The 25,039-nt window shown below is 38.1% G+C and overlaps 1 protein-coding gene across 1 annotated transcript in view; it reads left to right on the top strand.

Moving 5' to 3' along the window:
- LOC306852978 (diacylglycerol kinase theta-like) overlaps window positions 1-25,039 on the top strand; it is a 57,150-nt gene that overhangs the window by 22,909 nt on the left and 9,202 nt on the right. The window contains exons 3-11 of the mRNA XM_079390114.1: window positions 7,188-7,287; window positions 11,362-11,447; window positions 14,546-14,671; window positions 16,411-16,567; window positions 18,973-19,047; window positions 19,128-19,228; window positions 19,374-19,588; window positions 20,828-20,912; window positions 21,202-21,256. Of these exons, the coding sequence (XP_079246240.1) occupies window positions 7,188-7,287; window positions 11,362-11,447; window positions 14,546-14,671; window positions 16,411-16,567; window positions 18,973-19,047; window positions 19,128-19,228; window positions 19,374-19,588; window positions 20,828-20,912; window positions 21,202-21,256 (1,000 nt within the window). The remainder of the gene's footprint in view (window positions 1-7,187; window positions 7,288-11,361; window positions 11,448-14,545; window positions 14,672-16,410; window positions 16,568-18,972; window positions 19,048-19,127; window positions 19,229-19,373; window positions 19,589-20,827; window positions 20,913-21,201; window positions 21,257-25,039) is intronic.

The following is a 25,039-nucleotide window of genomic DNA, read 5'->3' on the forward strand; positions in this document are numbered from 1 at the left end:
TGAAAGACGTGACAACATTTATAGGATGCACTGCACTCAGTTGCCAAGTGATGCTTATGGTCCATGATATTGGTACAGATTCTGTGTAACGAACAGTTCTTTGTGACTGTATATTTCAAGCTGTAAAAGACATTTAATTCACACTTTAAGTGAACCTTAGTCCCCCGGTCGACCTGATCATCTACAAGATGGATTAAAATGCTGATAAAGCCTAGAAAAGATAAGACAAACACATGACAAAATGATTGAAATGTTAAAATAGGGGGGAAAAATAAAATGATAATAATAAAATAAACCACTTTTATTCTGTGGCACCTAAAAAAATAATTTGGCGCCTAAGTTTTTCTTTTATAGGAGCCAATGGCTCCTTACTCGATTTTTTTGTCTGGAGCCCTGCTCTATCTTTCTCTCCTTCCATTGCTAGCTTGTACTTATTTGAACAATAACTAAGACTTGGTGTTATGAGCACTTCCTCTGTCTGATTGCCTCTTCAAGATGAATCGCTTTTTCCAAAAATTAACAAAGGTCTTACTGATTTGGAATGACATGAGGGTGAGTAATTAATGACAGAGTTTTCATTTTTGGGTGAACTATCCCTTTAAACTGGGCAGGAGAAACTGGTATGGGGAAAAAACACTTCACCTTTAAGAAATCCTAAAGGGAGTTTTCTGCCAATTAAGGTGAGTGTGTGAGAGTTATAATTGTCTTTTTGCAGCATAGCGAATGAAGATCAGCTCAAGGGCATGTCTCACTTTAACCCGGAATGCCTTGGACAAATTGTTCTGGTAACAGAACACACCTCTAACCACTAATTCACCAGCATACTGAAGTGTTTGTAGAATTATTTACCAACCTGCACATCAAGCAGCTGAAAGACCAGGAGATATTTATCCAGAGGAGAGACAGTGCTTCCCATAATGAGCAAGAAAGAAGGTGAGGGCAGAAAGCCTGACTTCGCCTCCCCTGCTTCTGTGCTGTCACAATCTGCTCTGTGATTCAGAACGTGTTCCCGTGAAATCAGTCATTACAAATGGGCACATGCAACAAGACAGCCTGGCTGGGATTTGTCACTGATTCTCTTCACTATATCAGAACAGTTTGCTTTGGGTGTTTGAAATATCAAGCTATGCACACATTAAAAGTTATATTCTGGGTGTTATGTAGCTGGATTCCATTGTGAATCAATTTGATTCATTCCATTCAGTCACAATCCAATTCCAATGTAATTCTCAATGCTTCTGATTTTTTTTTTCTTGATTTCAGTGTAAAGGCATTCTTTTACAGTATACATGCGGGTGATGCGGCTGCAGAAACATACCATTTTGTCATTACGCTTTTTTTTTTTTTTTTTTTTTATAAAATGCTGAAATTGTGTATCCTCCGGAATCATTTTAAAATGAATAATAATGATGAATTGGTGCAAAATTGAAAACAGCACTATTACATATTCTTTGTATGCAATAATGATCCAAATGTGGTTTCCTTGATCCGACCACAGTGCATTTAAACTTAGATTTTGATGTGGTCAGATGCTACCTGATTATGAACAGATCAACCAAAATTGCATGTTGGATGTAAAGGGGAACTCTATAGGAAGTAAATGTGTAGAAGGAAAGGGAGAACCACTCAGACTATTCGGCTTTTCTTTGAGTGCATATAATTGCATGCGTTTTTTCTTTTTTTTTAAACAGGTTAAATGCTTTTAAATATAAAGCTTGAAGAATGCACTCTAACAGAGGAAGGATTAGGTTTCAGTGTTGTATTATGTTCACTTTTATCTGAATGTTATTTACTTTAATCTGAAACTTGACATCTAAGAATGGCCCATGTTTGGTGCATGTGGTATACGGCACTTCTCGTTCTATATTGTTATTTTTACTCATGCATTGCTGTACATTGAAACTTTCCTTTCTTATAAATCTGTCTGAGGTGTTTCTTTTATGGTCTGCAACACAATTAGATCCTATTATGCATTTCCATGGGGAATCTTCGGTTTATTGCTGGTACATGAGATCAAAAAGAAAAGACATCAACTATTTAAATCCTAAAAGCCCTCTGTATTTCTACTCTCCTCCCCCAGACAGGAAGGAAGTGCGGGAATCCGCGCGCTTTCCCACCATTCACACACAGGTACATACCAGTGGGGATTTCTTTAAGACTGCAAGGGAAGCTCGGCTTCCCCTATAATGTCAAAAAATTAATGGTGAAATATGTACTATTGTGTTGACATTTTATTGATTAAAAATGCGTTAGAACACGTTCATGTCGAAGACGAGTTCGTTCAGAATCAGCTGCATATAGCAGGTGACTCGATTTCCTTCTCATATATTCCCGTAGCATCAGTGTATTTGCCTGTTGAAGCCCAGCGTCCATTGACTTCAATGGGGCTGCTTTGAACAGTTTTTTTCAGTGCTTCGAAACCGGACGCTCAGCGTCTCTGGGGGTGAATGGAGGAGTGGGCGGGGCTGGACTCCGGGCTTCTGCGTGATGATTGGAGGGTTTGTCGAAAGACTGCATCTCCTTTTGATTGACAGCGATTGTGTCCTATAAGAAGTCGCTGATGCTGAAGCTATTCGAGCCAGTGTTGCCAACTTAGTGACTTTTCAGACCACCCTAGCGACCTTTTTCCCCAAAACTGACTAGCGACAAATCTAGCGACTTTGACAAACCTTAGCGAGTCTCAGTGATCGCTGGTACTGCCGCTACGGCGCGAGGTCAGCGCGCACGCACCTCTTTCTCTGTTCAGTGAGCGGCTGAGAGGAGCGTTCAGTTCAAATAGATGTGTTGCTTCTCTAATTTTACATGCAAATATAGCCGAAATCACAGCACAGGAATTATAAATTAGGATTTTTGTGCAGACTAACTTCTTGGGAGGGAGAGCTGGTTATGTATTCTTAAAGGGCTGCGTTTCAGTCACTATTTCATATTTATCCCGTTGACTGACAACATAAACAGTAAAATATATAAAGGAAAACAGTTTTATTGAGAATTTGGCTGCATTAAAATACAGTATGAGCACAGAGAGACAAACAAATGTAAAAGGCAATATCACGCGATGACGTCATGAATATGCCAATTAGCGCAACACGTCATCAGCTACTTTGCATCGAAAGAAGTTGGCAACACTGATTCGAGCTCAGTCCCATAGTGGACTTTGCAAGTGTAGTCAAAAGACAAACTGCTGCAACCTATTTCTTGATATTTGCTTGGCGAAATTGCAGGCTAATTTTCATTATACATTTCACACAATTATACACCACATTCCTTGTTTCAGTTTAACCTAATTCCCACATTTCCTCCGAGTTTAATGTTTTTTTTTTTTTAGATCGTTTGTTCATTCATTCATTCATTCATACAGTAGGCCAGGCGGTGAACTAGCCAGCTAGCAAACTGCACACGATTTACGTATAAATAAATGGACAATTTTTATGATGTAGGCCGAAAATGAGCTTCCCCTCTTTGAAAGACCAGCAGCCGCCACTGGTACATACAGATCGCGTCTTGCTCACTGACACACGACCAGACCATTATTCGTGTCTGATTTGGGACTAGTTAGAATAACCAGTTTTTTTTATGACTCTGTCAAACTGATTTGCAAAACTGAAAACTTGAGTTAAGTGGTATGCAGATGATTAGGCACAGATGAAATCTGCTGACTGTGTGGGTTTTGAGATAAAATCTCAAAACATGGTGAAATGTATTAAACTAAAGAACCCGAGAGTGATGCATTCTTAGGCATGTCTAAACTTTCCAAATCTACCGAGTAGGGTGTAGATATCTTGTGGTCCTGGTAATGACTCAAACAGATCACTGAATCATTTTTGAAGCCATTCTTTGAAATCTAATGATTTCTTAAAGTGAATTAGACTTCCTAGACAATGTGAAGATAACCTTGTGAGTTAGTTTCAATTTGGACCAGCACAATGTGTCCTTCAAGGATGTCCTTCAAGGTGTCCTTGGTCTGGATCTAACCATTACATGATCTGAGATGACCGAACACCTGAGATGGAGGATCAGCGCCGGGAGATGACGTATGTGTCCCTGATCGTAGGCAGAGGCCAAACACTTGGATGAACGCCAGAGACAGATCCCCATTGAGGACCCCGCCACTTAGACAGCCATCGGAAAAGACCACTGGAACCAGCTGAGCCCATTCAATCTGACTTGCTGCAGTTTGGAACTGAACTGCTGGTTTGTTTGGCCAGAGGAGAATTGGCCCCCCGACTGAGCCTGGTTTCTCCCAAGGTTTTTTCTCCATTCTGTCACCGATGGAGTTTTGGTTCCTTGCCGCTGTCGCCTCTGGCTTGCTTAGTTGGGGACGCTTCCAGGGGTAGACAATAAGGGAAATTTGCCACTGGCCCTCCGGGCCAGTGTCTTTTGAAGTTCACTGGCCCAGGTCAACGCGTCGGGTATTGATCCCAATAATCACGAAAAAGAACAGTTTGCTTGAACAACATGAATAACATTTATTTTTTTTAAGGTAGGTTTAGTGCAAAGTGCAGCAAAACTGTGCAAAAACATGAAACAAGTGCAAATAAACCTATTGCATAGGATTCATTCTCTGTAGTCACACAGCAATTCATTATATTATGTTCATACCATAGGTTTCATACACGTTAACTTTTCTCTAACTTACTTGTCTGCATATGTGGGCATTGATCTGCAGAGCTCACAGTAAAACTTTTTTTTCTTGATCGTAGCCCAGCTAGGGGTGGGCGATATGGGAAAAATATCATATCACGATTTGTTTTAGAAATATCACGATTCACGATTTTATCACGATTCTTTGTCATGTTGGTTTTACAAGTTGTCTGAGCATTACAGCCAAACTAGAAAGACAAAGCCTTTCAAGGTAACAAAAAACAACAAAAAGACATGGCAGATATTTAGGCCAAAGTGGGCGAAGAATGATGACAGATTTTTATCTATCTTTCTTATTAAAAAATAAGAACAAAGATACACATTACAAATACACATAATATACAAATAAAACAAACAGTGCTTTATTTTCAGGTACAATAGGTGTATTTAGCAGACCATTCAATGAAATTGAATGAACAAATATAAAAATAAAACACTAGATAGACTGATTCCTAAAGCAACTGTATTAAAGTTTTTCAGTCAAGAATAGTGAGTGATTTTTCTCTTTGCGTTTTGTTGTTTTGTTAACGTTAAATGAATAGTTCCCCCAAAAATAAATATTCTGTCATCTGTCTGTCAATTCTGTCATAATGTTTTATTTTTATACCATTTACTCAAAAGTTGTTTTAAACCTGAATGAGTTTCTTTCTTCTGCTGAACATAAATGCTATTTTGAAGAAGGTGGAAAACCAAACAGTTGCTGGTCCTCAGTGACTTCCATAGGATTTTTCTTTCCTGCTATCAAAGTCACTGTAGACCATCCAACTGTTTGGTTACCCTCATTCTTCAAAATATCTTCTTTTGGGTTCAGCACAAGAAATTAATAGAGGTTTGGGACAACATGTGAGTAAATAATGACAGAAATTAAATTTTAGGGTGAACTATCCCTTTAATGACAGTCGACAGCACGTTTAGTGTCCTGTCCCTTTAAGAGCTGCACGCATCTAATATACAGGCACGCATCTGTTTCTCTCTTAACTATTTACTTTCATTTTAGAGATAACCAACTGAGTCTGTATGTAAACCTTGTGTGTTTTGACAGTATTAGCGCAAAAGATAAGTTAGTTGAGTAATCAGGCGCTGTTAGACAGGCTTTTTAGCGCGCGTGCTTCAGGTGTATGAGCGCACGTCAGACCAGCGCGCGAATTAAACATTTAACCAGCAAGGCTTGTGTGCAAATAATGTACTTTTGCGATCACGAATAAGTGCAGTGTCCTGTCAGAGTAACTCTACTGCTGTATGTCGTGTTGTACAGTATATAGAGACGGAGGCGCCAGAACTGTATTTGACATAATGTGTGCTGTAGCACGATACTACATATTTCTTCAAAAGCAGATCGTGGAGACATTTTTATCGTCCACCCCTAAGCCCAGCCAATTCCAGCGGTCTCGCCACTGGGGCTGAAACTTTCTCTGCCTTTTCTTTTCGTATTCCCTTTCGCTTTCCCTCAATTCCTCTGGTGATTTTCTCTTCCTTGCCTTCTCTTTTTTACCCGGCGTTTGGCCGGGTGATGGGGGTTTCAGAAACATGTAGCCTAGCTTAATAGTAGCTATAGGTAGGTGCTGAGCAGCAGTGTGCACTTTGCGCGCGTAACCGCGGGAGCGAGCATAAACCCGCTGCATCTGTAAAAGGCTGTCGGGATCATGTAACCTGCTAGCGGTGGTTACCGAGACGATTTAACAGAAATCAAAACACAGAACCACAGGTAATTAATGTGAAATTAGACTTTTTTTTTAATCGAGGCATTATTTTTACTGGCCCCACCGGGCTAGTGGTTGGAGCGATCTGGTGGCCCTGACGGTTTTAAAAGTACGTCCGGGCCACCGGGCCAATTATATTGTCGACCCCAGGCTTCATTTCCAGCGATATCGCCGACCTTATTGCAAAGACACTATTTAAACTTATTGACACATTATTTACCTTTTTTTGATATTGTGCAGTGCTTTGACACAATTTGCATTGTAAAAAGCGCTATATAAATAAAGGTGACTTGACTTGACTTCAAGTGGCGTTGGAAATATTGTAATGACGAGTTTCAAGCACATGAATGACCAATCAAAGTTGTATTTACAGATGGGAAACTCAGAATTCTAGATGTTACACAAGTTGTGATGTAAGGTATGTGTCGATTTGAAACATGGCGGTAACACTAATCTATAAAATAGATATTCCCATCTATAATCCATATAGAGATCTGTTACCGATAACCAGGTCTTTTGCGCATGGCGTTAATCACTTAATAGTCACGGTTTGCTTCACATACTCTATACTTAAGTGATCGAAATTAATATTTTTCTTTTTGGATTCAGGTGTTATTAGTAGCTGAAAGCAAGCAAAATAATGCCGTTGTGGATAATAGATGTTCACAATATCATTAATTTGTTTTGTTTTTCAGATACTTCCATGTTATGTTTCTGACTTAAATGCAATTCAGACTTAAATCTGAACATCTGACTCCAAGGTACAAGTTTCACTGGTGAACTTAAAGGCAGCACAAGTCCCAGATTGTATTTTATTAATCATTCTTCTCCTTGTTTGTGGTATAGGTTCCTGTAGCACACTGCTTTGGTCCTGCCGGTCAGAAGAAGAGGTTCTGTGGTGTTTGTCGGAAGCATCTGGAAGGCAGTTCAGCTCTGCGCTGTGAAGGTGTGCGTGTGTTTTCTCAACAGTATGATGGCATCAGGATGTTTTCACCCTAGTAATGATTTCTATTATTTAATTTAAGGGCATTGTTCACATGACATGAACTGACTTTGCCAGAATACCAAACAACCTGTCCAAATAAACAAATTTGGGCTCAATTCTGACCATTTTTCTGTCAGAATGAATGAATTTCAAATGCAAATAGTTTAGTCAATCATAACAGAAGTAATTTTCGTTTAGTCTTAAGAGAATATTCTGCTCAATTTAAATTCTGTCATGATTTACTCACCCTCTTGTTGTTCCAAACCTGTATGACCAACTTTTTTCAGTGGAACATAAAATTATATATTTTTTTGTCTATACCATGGAAGTAAACTAAAACTGTTTGGTTACCATCATTCTTCAAAATATCTTGGAGTTTGGAATGACATGGGTGAATAAATGATGAAAGATTCTCCTTTTTTGGGTGAACTGTCCCTTTAAAGGTGTAGTAGCAAAAGCAGTCTAACCAGTTTAATTACAAGGGTCAGAGAAAGGGTGGAAAATGTTATTGTTAAATTAAATTAGATTCTCGACTCAGTGATCTTTTGGGAAATTAACCAAAATGGAAAGGTGTAGGTGTGGCCTACTGAAAGTCTGTCAGCTGCTGTTGGTCAGATACAGGGGTTAAATTGGGATTTGTTATGTGGGGGGGCTCTATGGTATCGATCTTATATACATACAGTGCCCTCCAAAAGTATTGGAACAGTAAAGACAAAATTGCTGTGTTGGCTGTGGAGTCAAGACATTTGCAAATATGATTAAAAGATGAATATGAGACAAACTACAGAATGTCACATTTTATTATTGGGCGATTCAACACATACAGTGGGGCAAATAAGTATTTGATACACTGCCGATTTTTCCAGTTTTCCCACTTACAAAGAATGGAGAGATCTGTAGGTACACCTCAACTGTGAGCTACAGAATATAAAAAAAATTCAGAAAATCACATTGTATGATTTTTGAATAATTAATTTCCATTTTATTGCATGAAATAAGTATTTGATCACCTACCAACCAGCAAGAATTCTGGCTCTCACAGACCTGTTAGTTTGTCTTTAAGAAGCCCTCCTATCCTCCACTCATTACCTGTTTTAATTGCACCTGTTTGAACTCGTTACCTGTATAAAAGACACCTGTTCACACACTCAATCAATCAGACTCCAACCTCTCCACTATGGGCAAGACCAAAAAGACCTGCACGAGGCTGGGATGGGCTACAGGACAATAGGCAAACAGCTTGGTGAGATGGCAACAACTGTTGGCGCAATCATTAGTAGCAATCATTTCAGAAGTGAGAGGGACAGAAATGTGAAGTGTAGTAATAATAATAGTAATCATAATATTTATGTATGTATAATTGACAGAAAATTATCTCTTTTAATTGGCTAAGAAATAAAATACACTGCTGGACAATAACCAATAATTTGTCTTCTATAACATTTTTGATAAATATTTTACTAATGACAATTTTATGGTTATGATTGTACAATCAGTATATATATATATATATATATATATATACACTCACCTAAAGGATTATTAGGAACACCATACTAATACTGTGTTTGACCCCCTTTCGCCTTCAGAACTGCCTTAATTCTACGTGGCATTGATTCAACAAGGTGCTGAAAGCATTCTTTAGAAATGTTGGCCCATATTGATAGGATAACATCTTGCAGTTGATGGAGATTTGTGGGATGCACATCCAGGGCACGAAGCTCCCGTTCCACCACATCCCAAAGATGCTCTATTGGGTTGAGATCTGGTGACTGTGGGGGCCATTTTAGTACAGTGAACTCATTGTCATGTTCAAGAAACCAATTTGAAATGATTCGAGCTTTGTGACATGGTGCATTATCCTGCTGGAAGTAGCCATCAGAGGATGGGTACATGGTGGTCATAAAGGGATGGACATGGTCAGAAACAATGCTCAGGTAGGCTGTGGCATTTAAACGATGCCCAATTGGCACTAAGGGGCCTAAAGTGTGCCAAGAAAACATCCCCCACACCATTACACCACCACCACCAGCCTGCACAGTGGTAACAAGGCATGATGGATCCATGTTCTCATTCTGTTTACGCCAAATTCTGACTCTACCATCTGAATGTCTCAACAGAAATCGAGACTCATCAGACCAGGCAACATTTTTCCAGTCTTCAACCGTCCAATTTTGGTGAGCTTGTGCAAATTGTAGCCTCTTTTTCCTATTTGTAGTGGAGATGAGTGGTACCCGGTGGGGTCTTCTGCTGTTGTAGCCCATCCGCCTCAAGGTTGTGCTTGTTGTGGCTTCACAAATGCTTTTCTGCATACCTTGGTTGTAACGAGTGGTCATTTCAGTCAAAGTTGCTCTTCTATCAGCTTGAATCAGTCGGCCCATTCTCCTCTGACCATCTAGCATCAACAAGGCATTTTCGCCCACAGGACTGCCGCATACTGGATGTTTTTCCCTTTTCACACCATTCTTTGTAAACCCTAGAAATGGTTGTGCGTGAAAATCCCAGTAACTGAGCAGATTGTGAAATACTCAGACTGGCCCGTCTGGCACCAACAACCATGCCACGCTCAAAATGGCTTAAATCTCCTTTCTTTCCCATTCTGACATTCAGTTTGGAGTTCAGGAGATTGTCTTGACCAGGACCACACCCCTAAATGCATTGAAGCAACTGCCATGTGATTGGTTGATTAGATAACTGCATTAATGAGAAATTGAACAGGTGTTCCTAATAATCCTTTAGGTGAGTGTATATATATATATATATATATTACAAACACTTTTTCCATTTTAATCACAGAATAAAAATTATTACTTCTGTACTGTAATTAATGCTGTCAATTACCACTGTATAATTCATATTTCTTACCTGGAGAAGACTTGAAAAACGCACACCATATCGTCTTCACGTTTCATTCGTTTTATGCTTGTTATTCAGCTTAGCTACAGTGATTAGCGGGAAGCCTGTCATAAGTTATTATTACTTCTCATATGAGTCCGTCTTGGACTTTCTGCGCGAGAGTGTCCTCCGGCTTCAAGGATGAATGAAACTCAGCGCTGAGTGATGTTTACATCGTTTTGGATACGAATAAAACATATCCAAAACGACGTGACTATCTTTTCTCTTTCAATTTAAAGCTAGATTTATTCACATTGGCATTTGAAAACCTCTACTTTAACACACCTGACGGAGAAAAAGAGCAGGAGAAGAGTTTAAGTTGTATTAAAAGTCGGGGAGACACCTCCCCACACTACAGGGAGCCACCGCAGAGGGATGAAAGCGTCAGGGGTCGGCAACCCGGCCCAATTTAAACCCTGGTCAGATATTCTTCCTAGTTGATATACATTAAGATTGTTTGCTGTCCATGCTGGTTTGTTTTGCTAGTTTTAGAGGCGTTTTGCACAGTTGTCAGCTGGTCAATCTGGCTGACAAACTAAACCAGCTCAGCCAGGTCAGTAACCCAAGTTTAAACGAGTATAATGGATGAAACTAGGCAGATTAAAGCAGTTTTTTTTTTTTTTTCACAAAGTTGTTGTTGCTCAACAGCCTTTCCGTCTTATTTTAATAAACAGATTGTTTCCTCTAAAACCTATTTTCGTTTTTCCTGTTTCCCCAATCTCTGTTTTTTAAATTCTGTTATTGCTCATTTGTCTGTGCTGGTGGTCCCTGTTTGGAAAGCAGCTGTTGCCATGGAAATGGTAGAATGGCCTTTTGCAGTAGGCTGAAAAGAAAAACATCGCACTCCAACTCTCTCTTTCATTTCTCTTCCTCTCTCTCTATGCTTACAAACGGCGCAAATGAAGCTCAGAAGAAAAGTCTGTCTTTAATTCCCACATCCACTCAAACATTTGTTACACTAGCGTGAATTAAGTGGCTTTTTGCTCCATCAGACCTGTATCACCTCACAAGCAGTAGTTCATCACATTTCCACTGCCCTATGGAAATAAAAATCAATTTATAAACTGTTTTGCCTCCGATGATGTTTGCTTGGTGGATAAATCACATAAAGACGGTAACCTCACCTCACATGTTTTTCAGTGTGTGAGCTGCATGTGCACAGCGACTGTGCCCCGTTCAGCATTAGCGACTGTCGTTTTTGCCACCAAGATGGAGGGCAAGACATTGTGAGTATGAGAACCAGGACTGCACCATCTACTGATGTATTACAGAGAATAAAACCATGGCTGACCTCCACTTGTAATAAACCTCACATAAATTAGTTTGCTTTAACTGAACCGTTAAAGCAACTTCACTGCCACTTCATTTACCAAATTTTAAAGTCATAATCCAAAATTATTTCTTGCATGTTGGCATAATAATCTGGATTGACTTTTCTATACTTCACAAACACTCCCACAGCAAAGGATGGTAATAGGGATTAGAAATAAAGGAGTGAAGAAAAAAAGGAAATAAAATTATTTCCACTAGAGAAAACCGGTTGTGACATGAATGAGAATTGGAGAGAGAAACCAAAAACTCCAAGTGTACTCTAGTGAAATAACACACAGGATGTTTTTTTTTTTATTGAAATGGGTGAGATTGCAAATTCACAGTATATTTTCTTTTGCATTTTCACATTACAAGAAGCAGAATAAAAACCGAGCACCCACAGCACAGTGACTGATTAAACGAAAAGAGCTTTTGCCACTGAAGTTGTGCTATAAATGTCACAAAAACAAATCGTACTGACAGAAAAAGATAGAATTCAGTGGAAAATCTGTGATGAATAATTATTTATAGTGCATCCTCTCCTAACTACACGCGACACGCGATAAAAGGTATCTTTTCCATGTTAATCAGAGTTTTTGTCCTAACTAGCCGCGACGGCGACACGCAAAATTTCTAATTCAGCAACTGTTTCTATTTCCGCGACATCGCAGACATCGACAATCTCAGCTACAGATTATTTGCTTTATTCAAAGTTAAACGTGTCTAATGTGAGTTTGAATATCATTCTGCGTGACCGTTATAGCCATACTGAAAGCCACAAAGGACACTTTACCTCAGATCTTGAAAATAAGATGTACGTTAAAACTGCGAACTCAGTGCAAACCAACAAGCATATTCCATGACAAAGATGTTATCAGTCATGCTCTTTTAATAAAGTTAAAGGGTTTAATGTTTATGAACTTGATTATAAACACATTCATTTCGTTGCGAGTGTATGGAGGACCAAACCTGCATAAATTAAATATGAATGAATGAATAAATAGATAAATGTGATAATAGGTAAATAAATAAATGAATGAACGACTTGATAAAATAAATGATTAATTTGTAATAAATTTATTTTCTGCTTTTAGACATTTATACATTTTTTTTACTTTTTTAGCTTTTATTTTTTCACTAATTCTTTTTAATGTATTTATTTTGAGATTTATTATTTATGCATTAATTTTTTTAGAATGATTTATTCCCACATGTATTTATTTTTTATTTATTTATTCATTTATTTTTACTTTTCCGTGTGTAACATGGAAATGAGGAAGGTGGTCCTTGTGTAGCTTCAGTGCATCATTGGTTGAGAGCTCACGCGTCACATCGTCAGGCCAGCTAAGCGATAGAGATGAGTTTTCAAAGAAAATAGCGGCAAGTAGCAATTCGTTGTCCAGTTTGCTACGGGATGTGGCAGATCAGCTGGAGAGTTGTAAATTATTTTCACAGAACGTTATTCACATTAGTGCCGAAATATTTAAAATATTTTCCAGAAATAAAAACAGGAAGCTGAAGTCTGGAACCATCGACATCAGACCCTAGGGTGATGACACCCAGAGTCAGACACCCAGTGGATGTTTGGTTTCTAGTCTAATAACTGGGTGTCATCACCCTAGGGTCTGAAGTTCCAGACTCGAGGTCGACGATGCTGTGGGAGATCACATGAGTAGCTTCAGCTTCCTGTTTTTATTTCTGGAAAATATTTTAAATATTTCAGAACTAATGCGAATAGCGTTCTGTGAAAATAACTTACAACTCTCCAGCTGATCTGCCACATCCTGTAGCTCTCATCTCTATTGCTTAGCTGGCCTGACGATGCGACGCGTGAGCTCTCAACCAATGATGCACTGAAGCTACACAAGAACCACCTTCCTCATTTCCATGTTACACACGGAAAAGTAAAAATAAATGAATAAATAAATAAATCTAAAAATAAATACATGATTAAAAATATCATTTAAAAAAATTTATTCAGAAATATATAAATAAATCGCAAAATAAATGTATAAATAATAAAAATACATTAAAAAAGAATTAGTGAAAAAATAAAAGTGAATTAAAAAAAAAAAAAAAGTATAAATGTCTAAAAGCAGAAAATAAATATAAAATAAAATTTGTTCCGGGTAATATAAATACAATTTATTTTATTACAAATTAATCATTTATTTTATCAAGTCGTTTATTCATTTATTTTCCTATTATCACATTTATTTATCTATTTATTCATTAATATATTTATTTATTCATTCATTCATTCATTTATTCATATTTAATTTATGCAGGTTTGGTCCTCCATATGAGTGCAGTGCGCTTCCAGGGGAGCCCGCTCACACACGCTTCTGATTGGCTGTGATCTTTGATTCTGTCGCGTCGCGGGTAGTGTGGACACGGTGTGTTAGGAATATGCGAGATGTATAAAGGTGTTGTTACATTTTGGGAGTTTTGCATGAGGGCAGAAAAGTTCCTTTTGTAAATGTTGCTCATGTTCTAGCTTTATGTTTATATCATTGTGTTGAACAAACAGAAAGCTACTTAAAGTGACTTCTATGTGAGCATTGCTTCATAAATTGCTACACTATTGAGAATGGACAATGAGCCATTAATAGCCATCATAAATTACACTAATGCAATTGTACTTTTACACAGGCAATGTAAAAGTATGAATTTCTACATTTCCAAGTGTCCTAAATTTCTAACTGTAAATATTTTTGTCCTTGGCTAAGGGAACATTTTTAAGACTGTTGATTTTGTTCCCTAGCACTCAAAATAATTTGCCTTATTAGAATATGATTTTTATAATTATAGATAAAACTATCCTACTCCTAAAATTGACGGGAAATGATAGGTTGATTTAGAATGTTGTTTAACGACAGCATAAAGCGTAACATGGATATTGATCCAGGAGCCTGTCCTGGGTAAATCACATTCCCTAGCATTATCATTGCTCTTGATTGTGTTATTGGCCACATGGTTTCTCCTAACCCATCATCCCCTCCTGCTCTGATAGGACACGTATCAGCACCACTGGCGGGAGGGGAACATGTCCTCAGGTGTCCGCTGTGAGGTCTGTCGTCGCACCTGCAGTTCTTCGGATGTCCTGGCTGGCATGAGATGTGAATGGTGTGGCATTACTGTAAGTGTGTTTTATTTTTTTAATCCACCCAACCCATACTTGCCTTATAATTCGACGCTTTCAGTTTGCCTGTCGTCAGCTGGATTCATCAGACAAACGGCTTCATTATTTAGTTATAGTTAGGCTCTCAGGCTGTCGTGTCTCACAATGAATCAATTTATTATTTAACAGGTGCAATGTAGGATGCAGCTCCTGTCAGCACTTAAAACAAAATTGCTTGCTGTGTTTTTTTTATTCCTTTGTCATCTTGGCAGTGGATATGTTTTCTATTGCATGACCTGGTTTCTTGGTTTCAATGTACTGTAAGTAGTGGCTACATTATATCAATTTCCAAAACCATTACTGTGGCCTGAAATGGAAAAATAATTCCAAGATGGTTGAACACGAATGTACATATACTATTAAAAAATTTGGAGTTGATAATTTTTTTTTTTTTTTTAAATAAGTCTCTTAATGCAGGGATGCTTTTTTGTTTTGCAAAAATACAGTAAAAGCAGTAGTATTGTGCTTATATTATTACAATTTACATTAACTGTTTGTTAATATGTCTAAAATGTAATTTATCCTGCAATGGAAACCTGAATTATGAGTAGTCAGTACTCCAGTCTTCAGGGGCACATGATCCTTCAGAAATCATTCCAATATGTTAGTTTGTTGCTCAAGAAACATTTCTTATTATTATCAATGTTGAAAACATTGACAGTTGTTTTTGTGGAAGCCGTGGTACAGTCTTCCTGAATTTCAGGATTCTTTTATGAAAGTTAGTTCAAAGTAACAGCATTTATTTGAAATGAGAATCTTTTGTAACATTTTGATTGTCATTTACTGTAACTTTCATATTTCATCCTTGCTGAATAAAGCTTTAATTTCTTAAAAAAAATTATAAATTTTACTGATCTAAATTTCAATAGAAGTATTGTGTTTGGCAACTAATTTGGAAACGGGCATCATGAGGACAAGACATTCATTTTACATTCTGTATTTTTGCCATTAATTGTACGACTGTGTTGCAAATCACTCCCTTACGAGTTTCCATTTCACTAACAGTGCTTGCTTTGAAGTCACCTGCATGTGTAGGCAGTGAGGCAGGTTTGAGAGCCATTGTGTCATTGGTATTACAGCGTTCCACTGACTCATTCTCCACTTTTTCCTGCATTGTTTTATTTAGCTCCGGGTGATAAAAAGCTCTACTCTACTGCACTCCTGATATCAGACCATGTCCCTCTGAACACTATTTTATTCCCTCCCCAGCACTGGTTTTTCAGCAAGTAGGTTAGTAGATGATAAGCACTAGTGCCTGAGCAAAAGGTTTTTTGAGGACAGAGACTGCAGGGAACATATGAAATGGCTATTTGCAACACAAATACTTTTGAAAGCACAAACCTCTAGGATTTAGAGGGATTTGAGAACAAAGACATAAGGCCTTACACACACACTCACTCACTGTAGCTGTACTTTTATTTGATTTGAGTTGGTGTGTTGTCTTGTGGCCGAACATCAGGACTGGTAACTGATGGGTTGTTTGTTGAAACCGTGCAAACGTCAGTGCTCTTTAGCAAACAACCTAACCTTTGGTTAATACAGCACACTTGTTACAGGGACAGTCCTCCTATATATTGCTTTGGCTAAATGAATGTAGAATCTGTTGACGTTATTAGAAAAACTGCAGTTGTCTTAAAGCTGTACTGTAGCTCGTAATCTCTTGGCTCGACCACTTATCTGTGTTTATATGTTTGCAGGCACATGCGTCATGTTACATAATCATCCCCCCAGAGTGCAGCATGGGACGGTTGCAGAAAATGATTCTTCACCCCAGCTGCATGCAGATCTGCTCACGGAACTTCAGCAAGATGCACTGTTACAGAATCTCAGAAAATTCCCACCACACCGAGATGGGTAATGCCTGGATACGTTCACGTTGTCACTGAAATCTGAGTGAACACCTTAAACTGTGTTCAGGTTTACAGCAAGTTCTGTGGACAGCATGTGTGGCATGCTGTTGATCAGCACAGACAAGTGTTTTAACTCATCCATCATATTTGTAAAGTAAAATTGTGTTTATAGTAATGCACTTAAAATATGACCCTGGACCACAAAACCAGTCATAAGTAGCACAGGGTATATTTGTAGCAACAGCCATAAATACATTGTATGGGTTAAAATGATTGATTTTTCTTTTATGCCAAAAATCATTAGGATATTACCTAAATGTTTTGTTCCATGAGTATTTTGTAAATTTTGTACCGTAAATATATCAAAACCTAATTTTTTATTAGTAATCTGCATTGCTAAGAACTTAATTTGGATTACTTTAAAGGTGATTTTCTCAATATTTCGATTTTTTTATTTTTTTTTTTATTTTTTTATTTTGCACCTTCAGATTCCAGATTTTCTCAGCCAAATATCGTCTTATCCAAACATATATATATATATATATATATATATATATATATATATATATATATATATATATATATATATATATATATATATATATATATATATATATATATATATATATATATATACACAAGCGTATAACTTGCTGTTGTAGACGATTGGTCTGCAAATTTTTGAGTCTGGATGGCTTGTGTATCGCGGCCCATAGAAACAGTCGATAATGAGGCATCTAGATATATCTATAGAGCATACTAAACTTCAGCAGCGAAACTGGCTAACTAGCACATTATTAGGAAAGGCGATTTGCAAAGATTCATAAAATCCCTTGTACTCATTTCTTCTGTAGATAAAGCTGGATCACGAATGATTTGCGCGAACATATACATATTTAGGCAGATCGGGATCAGCGCATTCCCTTCAAAACTAAAGTAACGTTAATCCTCTGCGTCTTCAGCGGCTCAGATGTCCGGAGTGAATGATGACTGCTATACGCATTATTACATCCAACAACAAAACACCTCAATCGCTTAATCGGAGACATAGTGTCTTCCCCTGCACCAGAGGCAGACAGCTCTCAGCTTACTCAGGGCGAGTGTAAGGGAAGATGGCCCTGTCAATCAACAATCGTGGTGGGTGGGGGCCTGTACATAACTGTCATTCTGACAGGACTCTCAGAACAGCCTGATTTGTGAGAGGGGATTTTAAAATAAAAAAATAAATAAAATAAAAATCCACTGGGGGGATTTTTATCATTATGGGATGGATGTGTACACACACTTCCAACGCATTTGTTCAAACAACTGAAAAGTGAATTTTGCATCCGATGACCCCTTTAAAAGAATTAAAAAATAATAATAATACATACATACACACTGCCCTCCAAAAGTTTGGAAACATCCTAGAAAAGTGGGGTTTTGGACAATATTGGCATGAATCCTTTTTAATTTGTGATAATTTTGCACTGATAAGGGACAACACAAACTACGAAAACATATTTTATTCCATAAACAGTTTATACATGGAAAAAATAATAATTTTCGATTCATCCAAATATCCACCATTAGCTACAGCTCTGCATAATCTGGGCATCCGAGCTGTCAGTTTATTCAAACATTCTCTTGATACTGTATATTACTCCAAGCCTCCTGAAGGATTGCCAAAAGATGATTCACCCTGGTTGGACACTTCTTACGGACATCACGGTCCAGTTCCTCCCATAGTAGCTCAATTGGATTGAGGTCGGGTGATTGGGGAGGCCATTCCATGACAGACATGATGCCAGCTGACTGTTTCCTCTCCAAATAGGCTTTGCACAGCTTGGAAGTGTGCTTGGGGTCATTGTCTTGTTGGAAGGTTTAGGAAGGTTGGGGTGTTTCCAAACTTTTGGAGGGCTATATATATATATATAATTTCACAACATTGCTGTTTTGTTTTAAATTATTTATGAACTCATTTATAATTATTTATAAAATTAAGCAAAACAAAGTTTTATTTAATGTTTGCATAATTTACCAATCTTAAAATACACCCATATTGGTAAGTCTTGTGGTTACACTTTAGAAATTTTGTGTTTTATATCCCATAGCAGTGCCCCATAGATTTTCATTGTAAGTGCATAGCTGAACACTTGATTTTTACTTGTTTTTACAAACCGGGAGACGTCACAATTGTTTTCTGTGGTACTCGACAGCTTGTCACAGATGTATTGAACTTATATTGAACCCGGAACATTTCTTCAGTCACAGTGGGCGCAATAATTCTGTGTAAGCCTGGTTGGGAATGGTGGGAAATTGCACCTTTAATGCCCCTTAATTCAATGTTAAGAGTGTCATATTCACCTCTGATTATCAAATAACAAGATCGCATGTCTGTAAATGCTCATAGAGAAGTGTTTTCTCCAGATAACCTGGATGACGTCGATACTCCAAGTCCAGTAACTTCTAAGGAAACTCAGTCTACGGGATCACCTGACACGGGTACAAACCTGGGCAAAAATTACATGGATAATAGTAATCACCCTTGTGTCCAAATTAATCTCCTTTCTTTTGGCCTACAGGTAAACAGACGCTGAAAGTTTTTGATGGTGATGATGCAGCTAAGCGGAATCAGTTTCGTTTGGTTTCAATCCCTCGAATAATCAAGAATGAGGAAGTAGTGGTGAGATGTTTTTTACCTAATCGGGTTTCACCTGAATTAAACTTTTACATTGTATACCTCAGAATTGTTGTTATAAATCCATGCTAGAATAACACAAACATTTTTGTCAGTGTTATGCTGATTTCTGTACTTCCTGTCCTGACAGGAAGCATCGCTCAGAGCATTCTACATCCCAGATGAACCGCAGGATTATGAGCTACAGAGTTACAGCCAACAGGGACTGTTTACAGATGACATCATCAACCGTAATGGCACGCCAGACAACAAGCCCATATATAAGGATACCGTGTCTGATTCCTGGGTGCTCAGATCAAAACCTAAAGAAACAGAAGTGGTGAAGATTTATTCCAGTTCGCGCAAGTGAGCTCTACTTCTGCTTTTCTGTTTTGTGTTGTCTACCTGTCTTAAATACACCGATTCATACGGAATACTACTGGTTAAATTCATTGAGTCATTTATTCAAATAATTCGTTAAAATGGCTGATTACTTCACTGTCTTAATGAACGCTGTCGTTGAATCACTGACTCACCTGATTTATTCAAAAACACTATTGCAACTATTTTCTTAGGGGAAATAAAGCAAACAACAGACATCAATATGTCCGAAATGTAACTATTAACTTCTTGCATATTGATCTGACACTGACACACAATTGTGCTGACATTGTGTGTCAGTGTCATATATCACTGAAGCGCGCATATCCCCATATTTTCAATTCTGGGGTCATTCTAATGGAACTTGCACTTCGTTATTATTTGTAGGCGATGCATATCGCACACCACTATTTAATAGTTACTTTACATGGCTAAGCAGAACACAATGGAAAATTTATTTTACATAACAATACTATACATTTTAGATGCTAACACATCGTAAAGATGTGCAGTTCTTATGTAAATAGGGGAGTTCTAGCATAGTTTACTTATCTAAGGGTTTTATGGAACATCAGTCCTCTTGCTTGTCCAAACAAACCATAAATCATCTCAAGACATTGCAAGGAAATAGGCAATAGCGGTGTCGTGTACCACTCAGCGAGGGCAAGTGTATATGAAAGCCATCAAAACGCACATGGCCTGACTGATGACAAGCTTTCTTTTGTGTGTCTGGTTGCCACGGAGATGAAGTGACACAGCATCCATGGTTTACCTTAGATGTTGTTGCCATGCCAGTAGGAAATGGATCACAAATGCTGATGGAACCTCGTCGCCTACAGAAACGCAACAGGAAACCTTTAGAGTTCATGAAAAGAATAGCAGTGCCACTCATGTTCTTGATGTTTCCATTAGATCAGGCGTTTTGTTTTGTTAACGCGGGTCTGGAACTAATGAAGCATTTTGTGTTTTGTTAACAGTTTTGAGTCAGGGAGGGATTGAGTCAGACTTAACACATGCTGCCAGTTAGCGCCACAATCAAACGTTAATGTTCTTATGCAATATTTGACCACAGTAAATCAAAACATTGTCTGAAGTTTCAGTGGCAGACAAGCGTATGATTTATACGGTGCCAGACCACTGGCGAATCAAGGGATGAAAGTTTTTCAATGCTTAACGTTTTCAAATGTTGTCGTACTGAGGAAAGTTCTTTCACGTGTGTTTCAGGATTGAAGTCACCTCAGTTACTGCTGGGAAAAGCAGCACAGTAGACTCAATTTTAAAGGAAGTGCTTCCACGAATAGAAAAACAGGTAACTTGGAATTTAATTCTAAACATAACATAACTTTCAAAAACATAACTTTATTTAAACAAACCCATTAACCTATGTATTAGTATCGTGTGGAAATCTGTATCATAAACCAGCAAAAGATTTTTTTTGCCTACCACATAGCAGTCACCCGCAACACCCTTGTATCCTAGTGGAAACATTTGTACAGGCAAACGACACAATATAATTTTCAGAAAATGCAAAAATCTAGTTATTTGTACTTGATGCACATTTGTATGTTAATCCACATGGTTTCTGCAAATGTCTATAGAATGAAAACCCTGCTGACTTCAACCTTGTAGAAGTTTTCATGAGCAGCAAACAAGGTAAGATCTCTTACATGGGTGGTGTATGTTCCAGTCTGGTTGATCAATTACCAAGCATGTAAATATTAAGAAAAAAAGACTTTCTAGACAAATTGTTAAAATGATGTGTTCCTATGCCTTCCATAACGCTACAAAATAAAACTAAATGAAAAGATTTCTGGTGCAAGGCAATTTTGGGGCCACTGCTATGATTGGCTAACCGTTTGACAGCCTGCATCCTTCACAGATGGATGCTGCTGTGATTTAGGTTAAAAACACATAAATACTCCTCAAACAATCTGTTTAACAGGCAAAGCAATAGTGATCACATGGTAAAAACAGTTACTGACACTTGCGTGGTGCGACATTTACTGTTGCATCCAATATAGTTAGTACAGCATCCTCTCTTAGTTTCAGTCTTTCTGAAAATCCTAAGTCGAATTGTGCCCTGTTTGTAAACGAATCTGCGGTAAAATTAAGTGAACAAAGGACCAAGTTCTTCTGGAACTTCATTAAAAATAAAGTTCATCCACTCTTTCCTAATGTTGGGATCAGAAGGAAGGCAATGCAAAGACTTTTTTCACACCGTGGCACTGCATAGCATCTTGTCTTCAGAGCATCTTTATTGCTTGGTTTCTGTGTTCGCCTCTCGTTATTTACACTACATGCATACACTAAATGAATCGGTGGGTGGGGCTAAATAGGCAGCGATGTAGAAGCAGGTGTTGATCTTCAGCGGAGGCTGTGTTTAGCCAGTTGTACATTCCACAAGCTGTCGTTTTGGTAGACTGGCTTCAATATAAGCTGATATTAGACTAACTAAAAAGTTTGGAATGCTTAAATTTACAGGATGTTTTTATCTTATGTCAAAAGATAAGGGAATTTTGGTTTCTCAGTTCATGACCCCTTTAAACTAAACATTTAAATTGGAAAAACTGTTTGACATTTAAAAGTGTAACATAGCTCGTTGAATTATTGAAAAAAAAAAAAAATTATATATACAGTGGTAAATGTTGGCCCTCTTCCTGATTCTTATTTTTTTGCATGTTTGTCACACTTTAATATTTAAATTAGTTTTAACATTAATTAAAGATAAAACAAGTAAACACAACATGCAGTTTTTAAATGAAGGGGTTTTTTTTAAGGGGAAGTCATGGCCTAATGGTTAGTGAGTCGGACTCGTAACTTGGCAGTATGTCACTTCACTTCACTTCATGAAGGGAAAACCAAATCCAAACTCACATGGCCCTGTGTGAAAAGGTGTTTGCCTTTTTGGAGTTCAGTTTCTCTAGCCACAGTCAGGCTTGATTACTTCCACACCTGTTCGCAATCAAGAAATCATTTAAATAGGACCTGCCTGACAAAGTGGAGTAGACCAAAAGATCCTCAAATGCTACACATCATGTTGAGATCCAAAGAAATTCAGGAACAAATGAGGAAGAAAGTAATTGAGATCTATCAGTCTGGAAAAGGTTATAAAGCCATTTCTAAAGCTTAGGGACTCCAGCGAACCACAGTGAGAGCCATTATCCACAAATGGCGAAAACATGGAACAGTGGTGAACCTTCCCAGGAGTGGCCGGCCGACCAAAATTACCCCAAGAGCGCAGCGACGACTCATCCAAGAGGTCACAAAAGACCCCACAACAACATCTAAAGAACTGTAGGCCTCACTTGCTTCAGTTAAGGTCAGTGTTCATGACTCCACCATAAGAAAGAGACTGGGCAAAAATGGCCTGCAAAGAACACACAGGCTCATCTCAGTTTTGGCAGAAAACATCTTGATGATCCCCAAGACTTTTGGGAAAATACTCTGTAGACTGACAAGACAAAAGTTGAACTTTTTGGAAGGTGTGTGTCCCATTACATCTGGCGTAAAAGTAACACAGCATTTCAGAAAAAGAACATCATGCCAACAGTAAATTATGGTGGTGGTGGGAGTGTGATGGTCTGGGGCTGTTTTGCTGATTCAGGACCTGGAAGACTTGCTGTGATAAATGCAACCATGAATTCAGCTGTCTACCAAAAAATCCTGAAGGACAATGTCCGGCCATCTGTTCGTGACCTCAAGCTGAAGCGAACTTGGGTTCTGCAGCAGGACAATGATCCAAAACACACCAGCAAATCCACCTCTGAATGGCTGAAGAAAAACAAAATGAAGACTTTGGAGTGGCCTAGTCAAAGTCCTGACCTGAATCCTATTGAGATGCTGTGGCATGACCTTAAAAAGGCGGCTCAGGCTCGAAAACCCTCCAGTGTGGCTGAATTACAACAATTCTGCCAAGATGAGTGGGCCAAACTTCCTCCACAGCGCTGTAACAGACTCATTGCAAGTTATCGCAAACGCTTGATTGCAGTTGTTGCTGCTAAGGGTGGCCCAACCAGTTATTAGGTTTAGGGGGCAAGCACTTTTTCACACAGGGCCATGTGGGTTTGGATTTTGTTTTCTCTTCATAATAAAAAAACTTCATTCAAAAACTGCATGTTGTTTACTTGTGTTATCTTTGATTAATATTTAAATTTGTTTGATCTAAAACATTAAAGTGTGACAAACATGCAAAAAAATCAGGAAGGGGGCCAACACTTTTCACACCACTGTATGTATATATCCTAATTAATTAATCTTAATTACATTTATTTATATAATATTTTTTAAATATTTTAATTTTATTTACTATATTTTATAATTCACAACTACATATAGCAGCGATTCTTAATCCTGGTCCACGCTACCCACGCTCTGCATATTTTGCATGTCTCTCTTGTTTAGCACACCTGATTCAAATCACCAGATCATTATAAGAGAGCTTCATGAATGAACTGTATTCCAATTACCATGGTCCCTACACAGTAGGGTGACCATACGTGGCATTTTTATGGGACACGTCCTGGCCAGGATTTCTATATCACCTGAAATATCCAGGTTTGCAGTGTGCAGACCAATCGTTGTATGACATCTGCGAGAGCTATAGAGAGCAGATGGCTCCTTATGCTTTCCAATCGCTCTTGCCTGTATTTTAATGTCATACAATGATCGGTCTGCGCAGCAGTGTTTCAAGTCGAAAAAACGAACGAACACCTAATATGTACGCATATTTACATCGCTTTGACTGTTCTCCGTAGATCCCACCTACTCACGCACCACAATTGGTTGATTATGTACAATGCCTGCACGTTATTGGTTGATCATTAGCGTCAGCTAGTATTACAACAGGAAACCAGCCAAAAACAGTAATAAAAATGGGAAATCAGCTGAAGTTTAATTCACTTAAGAACACGGATTTGCACAACACCACTGCCTTCAGCATCTTCACACATAGACAAAACGTACTACAAAAGTGTGAAAAGTTATTTAACCGTAATCATGAAATTTGCATAGTAGTCAAGTCTCGTTCACTTTATTGCCCTTTGAATGGATCTCCTTTCGAACGGGAATCATGATGGAATATCCCATTAAGTCCTCTTTCCATGGCATTTATGGTTGAATGGAGTAAACCTCTAAAGAGATAAGAGAAACATATAAAATGTGAAGAGCAGGGGGTTGCAAGGATCAGGATTAAAAACCACAGACATATAGTAATGGCAATGGCAATTTTATTTATATAGCACTATTTACTACATCCAGAGTTGACCAATGTGCTTTACAATAGAATAACTAAAAACAGCAATAACACAATGAAAAATAAAAGTAGTAAAACCAAGAGGAAGGAGAAAAAAAACATCATAACATGCAGCAAAAACATAGGACAAGGATAACGAGTGCTTTAACCAGAATTAAAAGCCTTATCGAACAGATTTTAATTTA

The sequence above is a fragment of the Barbus barbus genome (genome assembly GCF_936440315.1).
Source record: "Barbus barbus genome assembly, chromosome: 33".
Taxonomy (NCBI): Eukaryota; Metazoa; Chordata; class Actinopteri; order Cypriniformes; family Cyprinidae; genus Barbus; species Barbus barbus.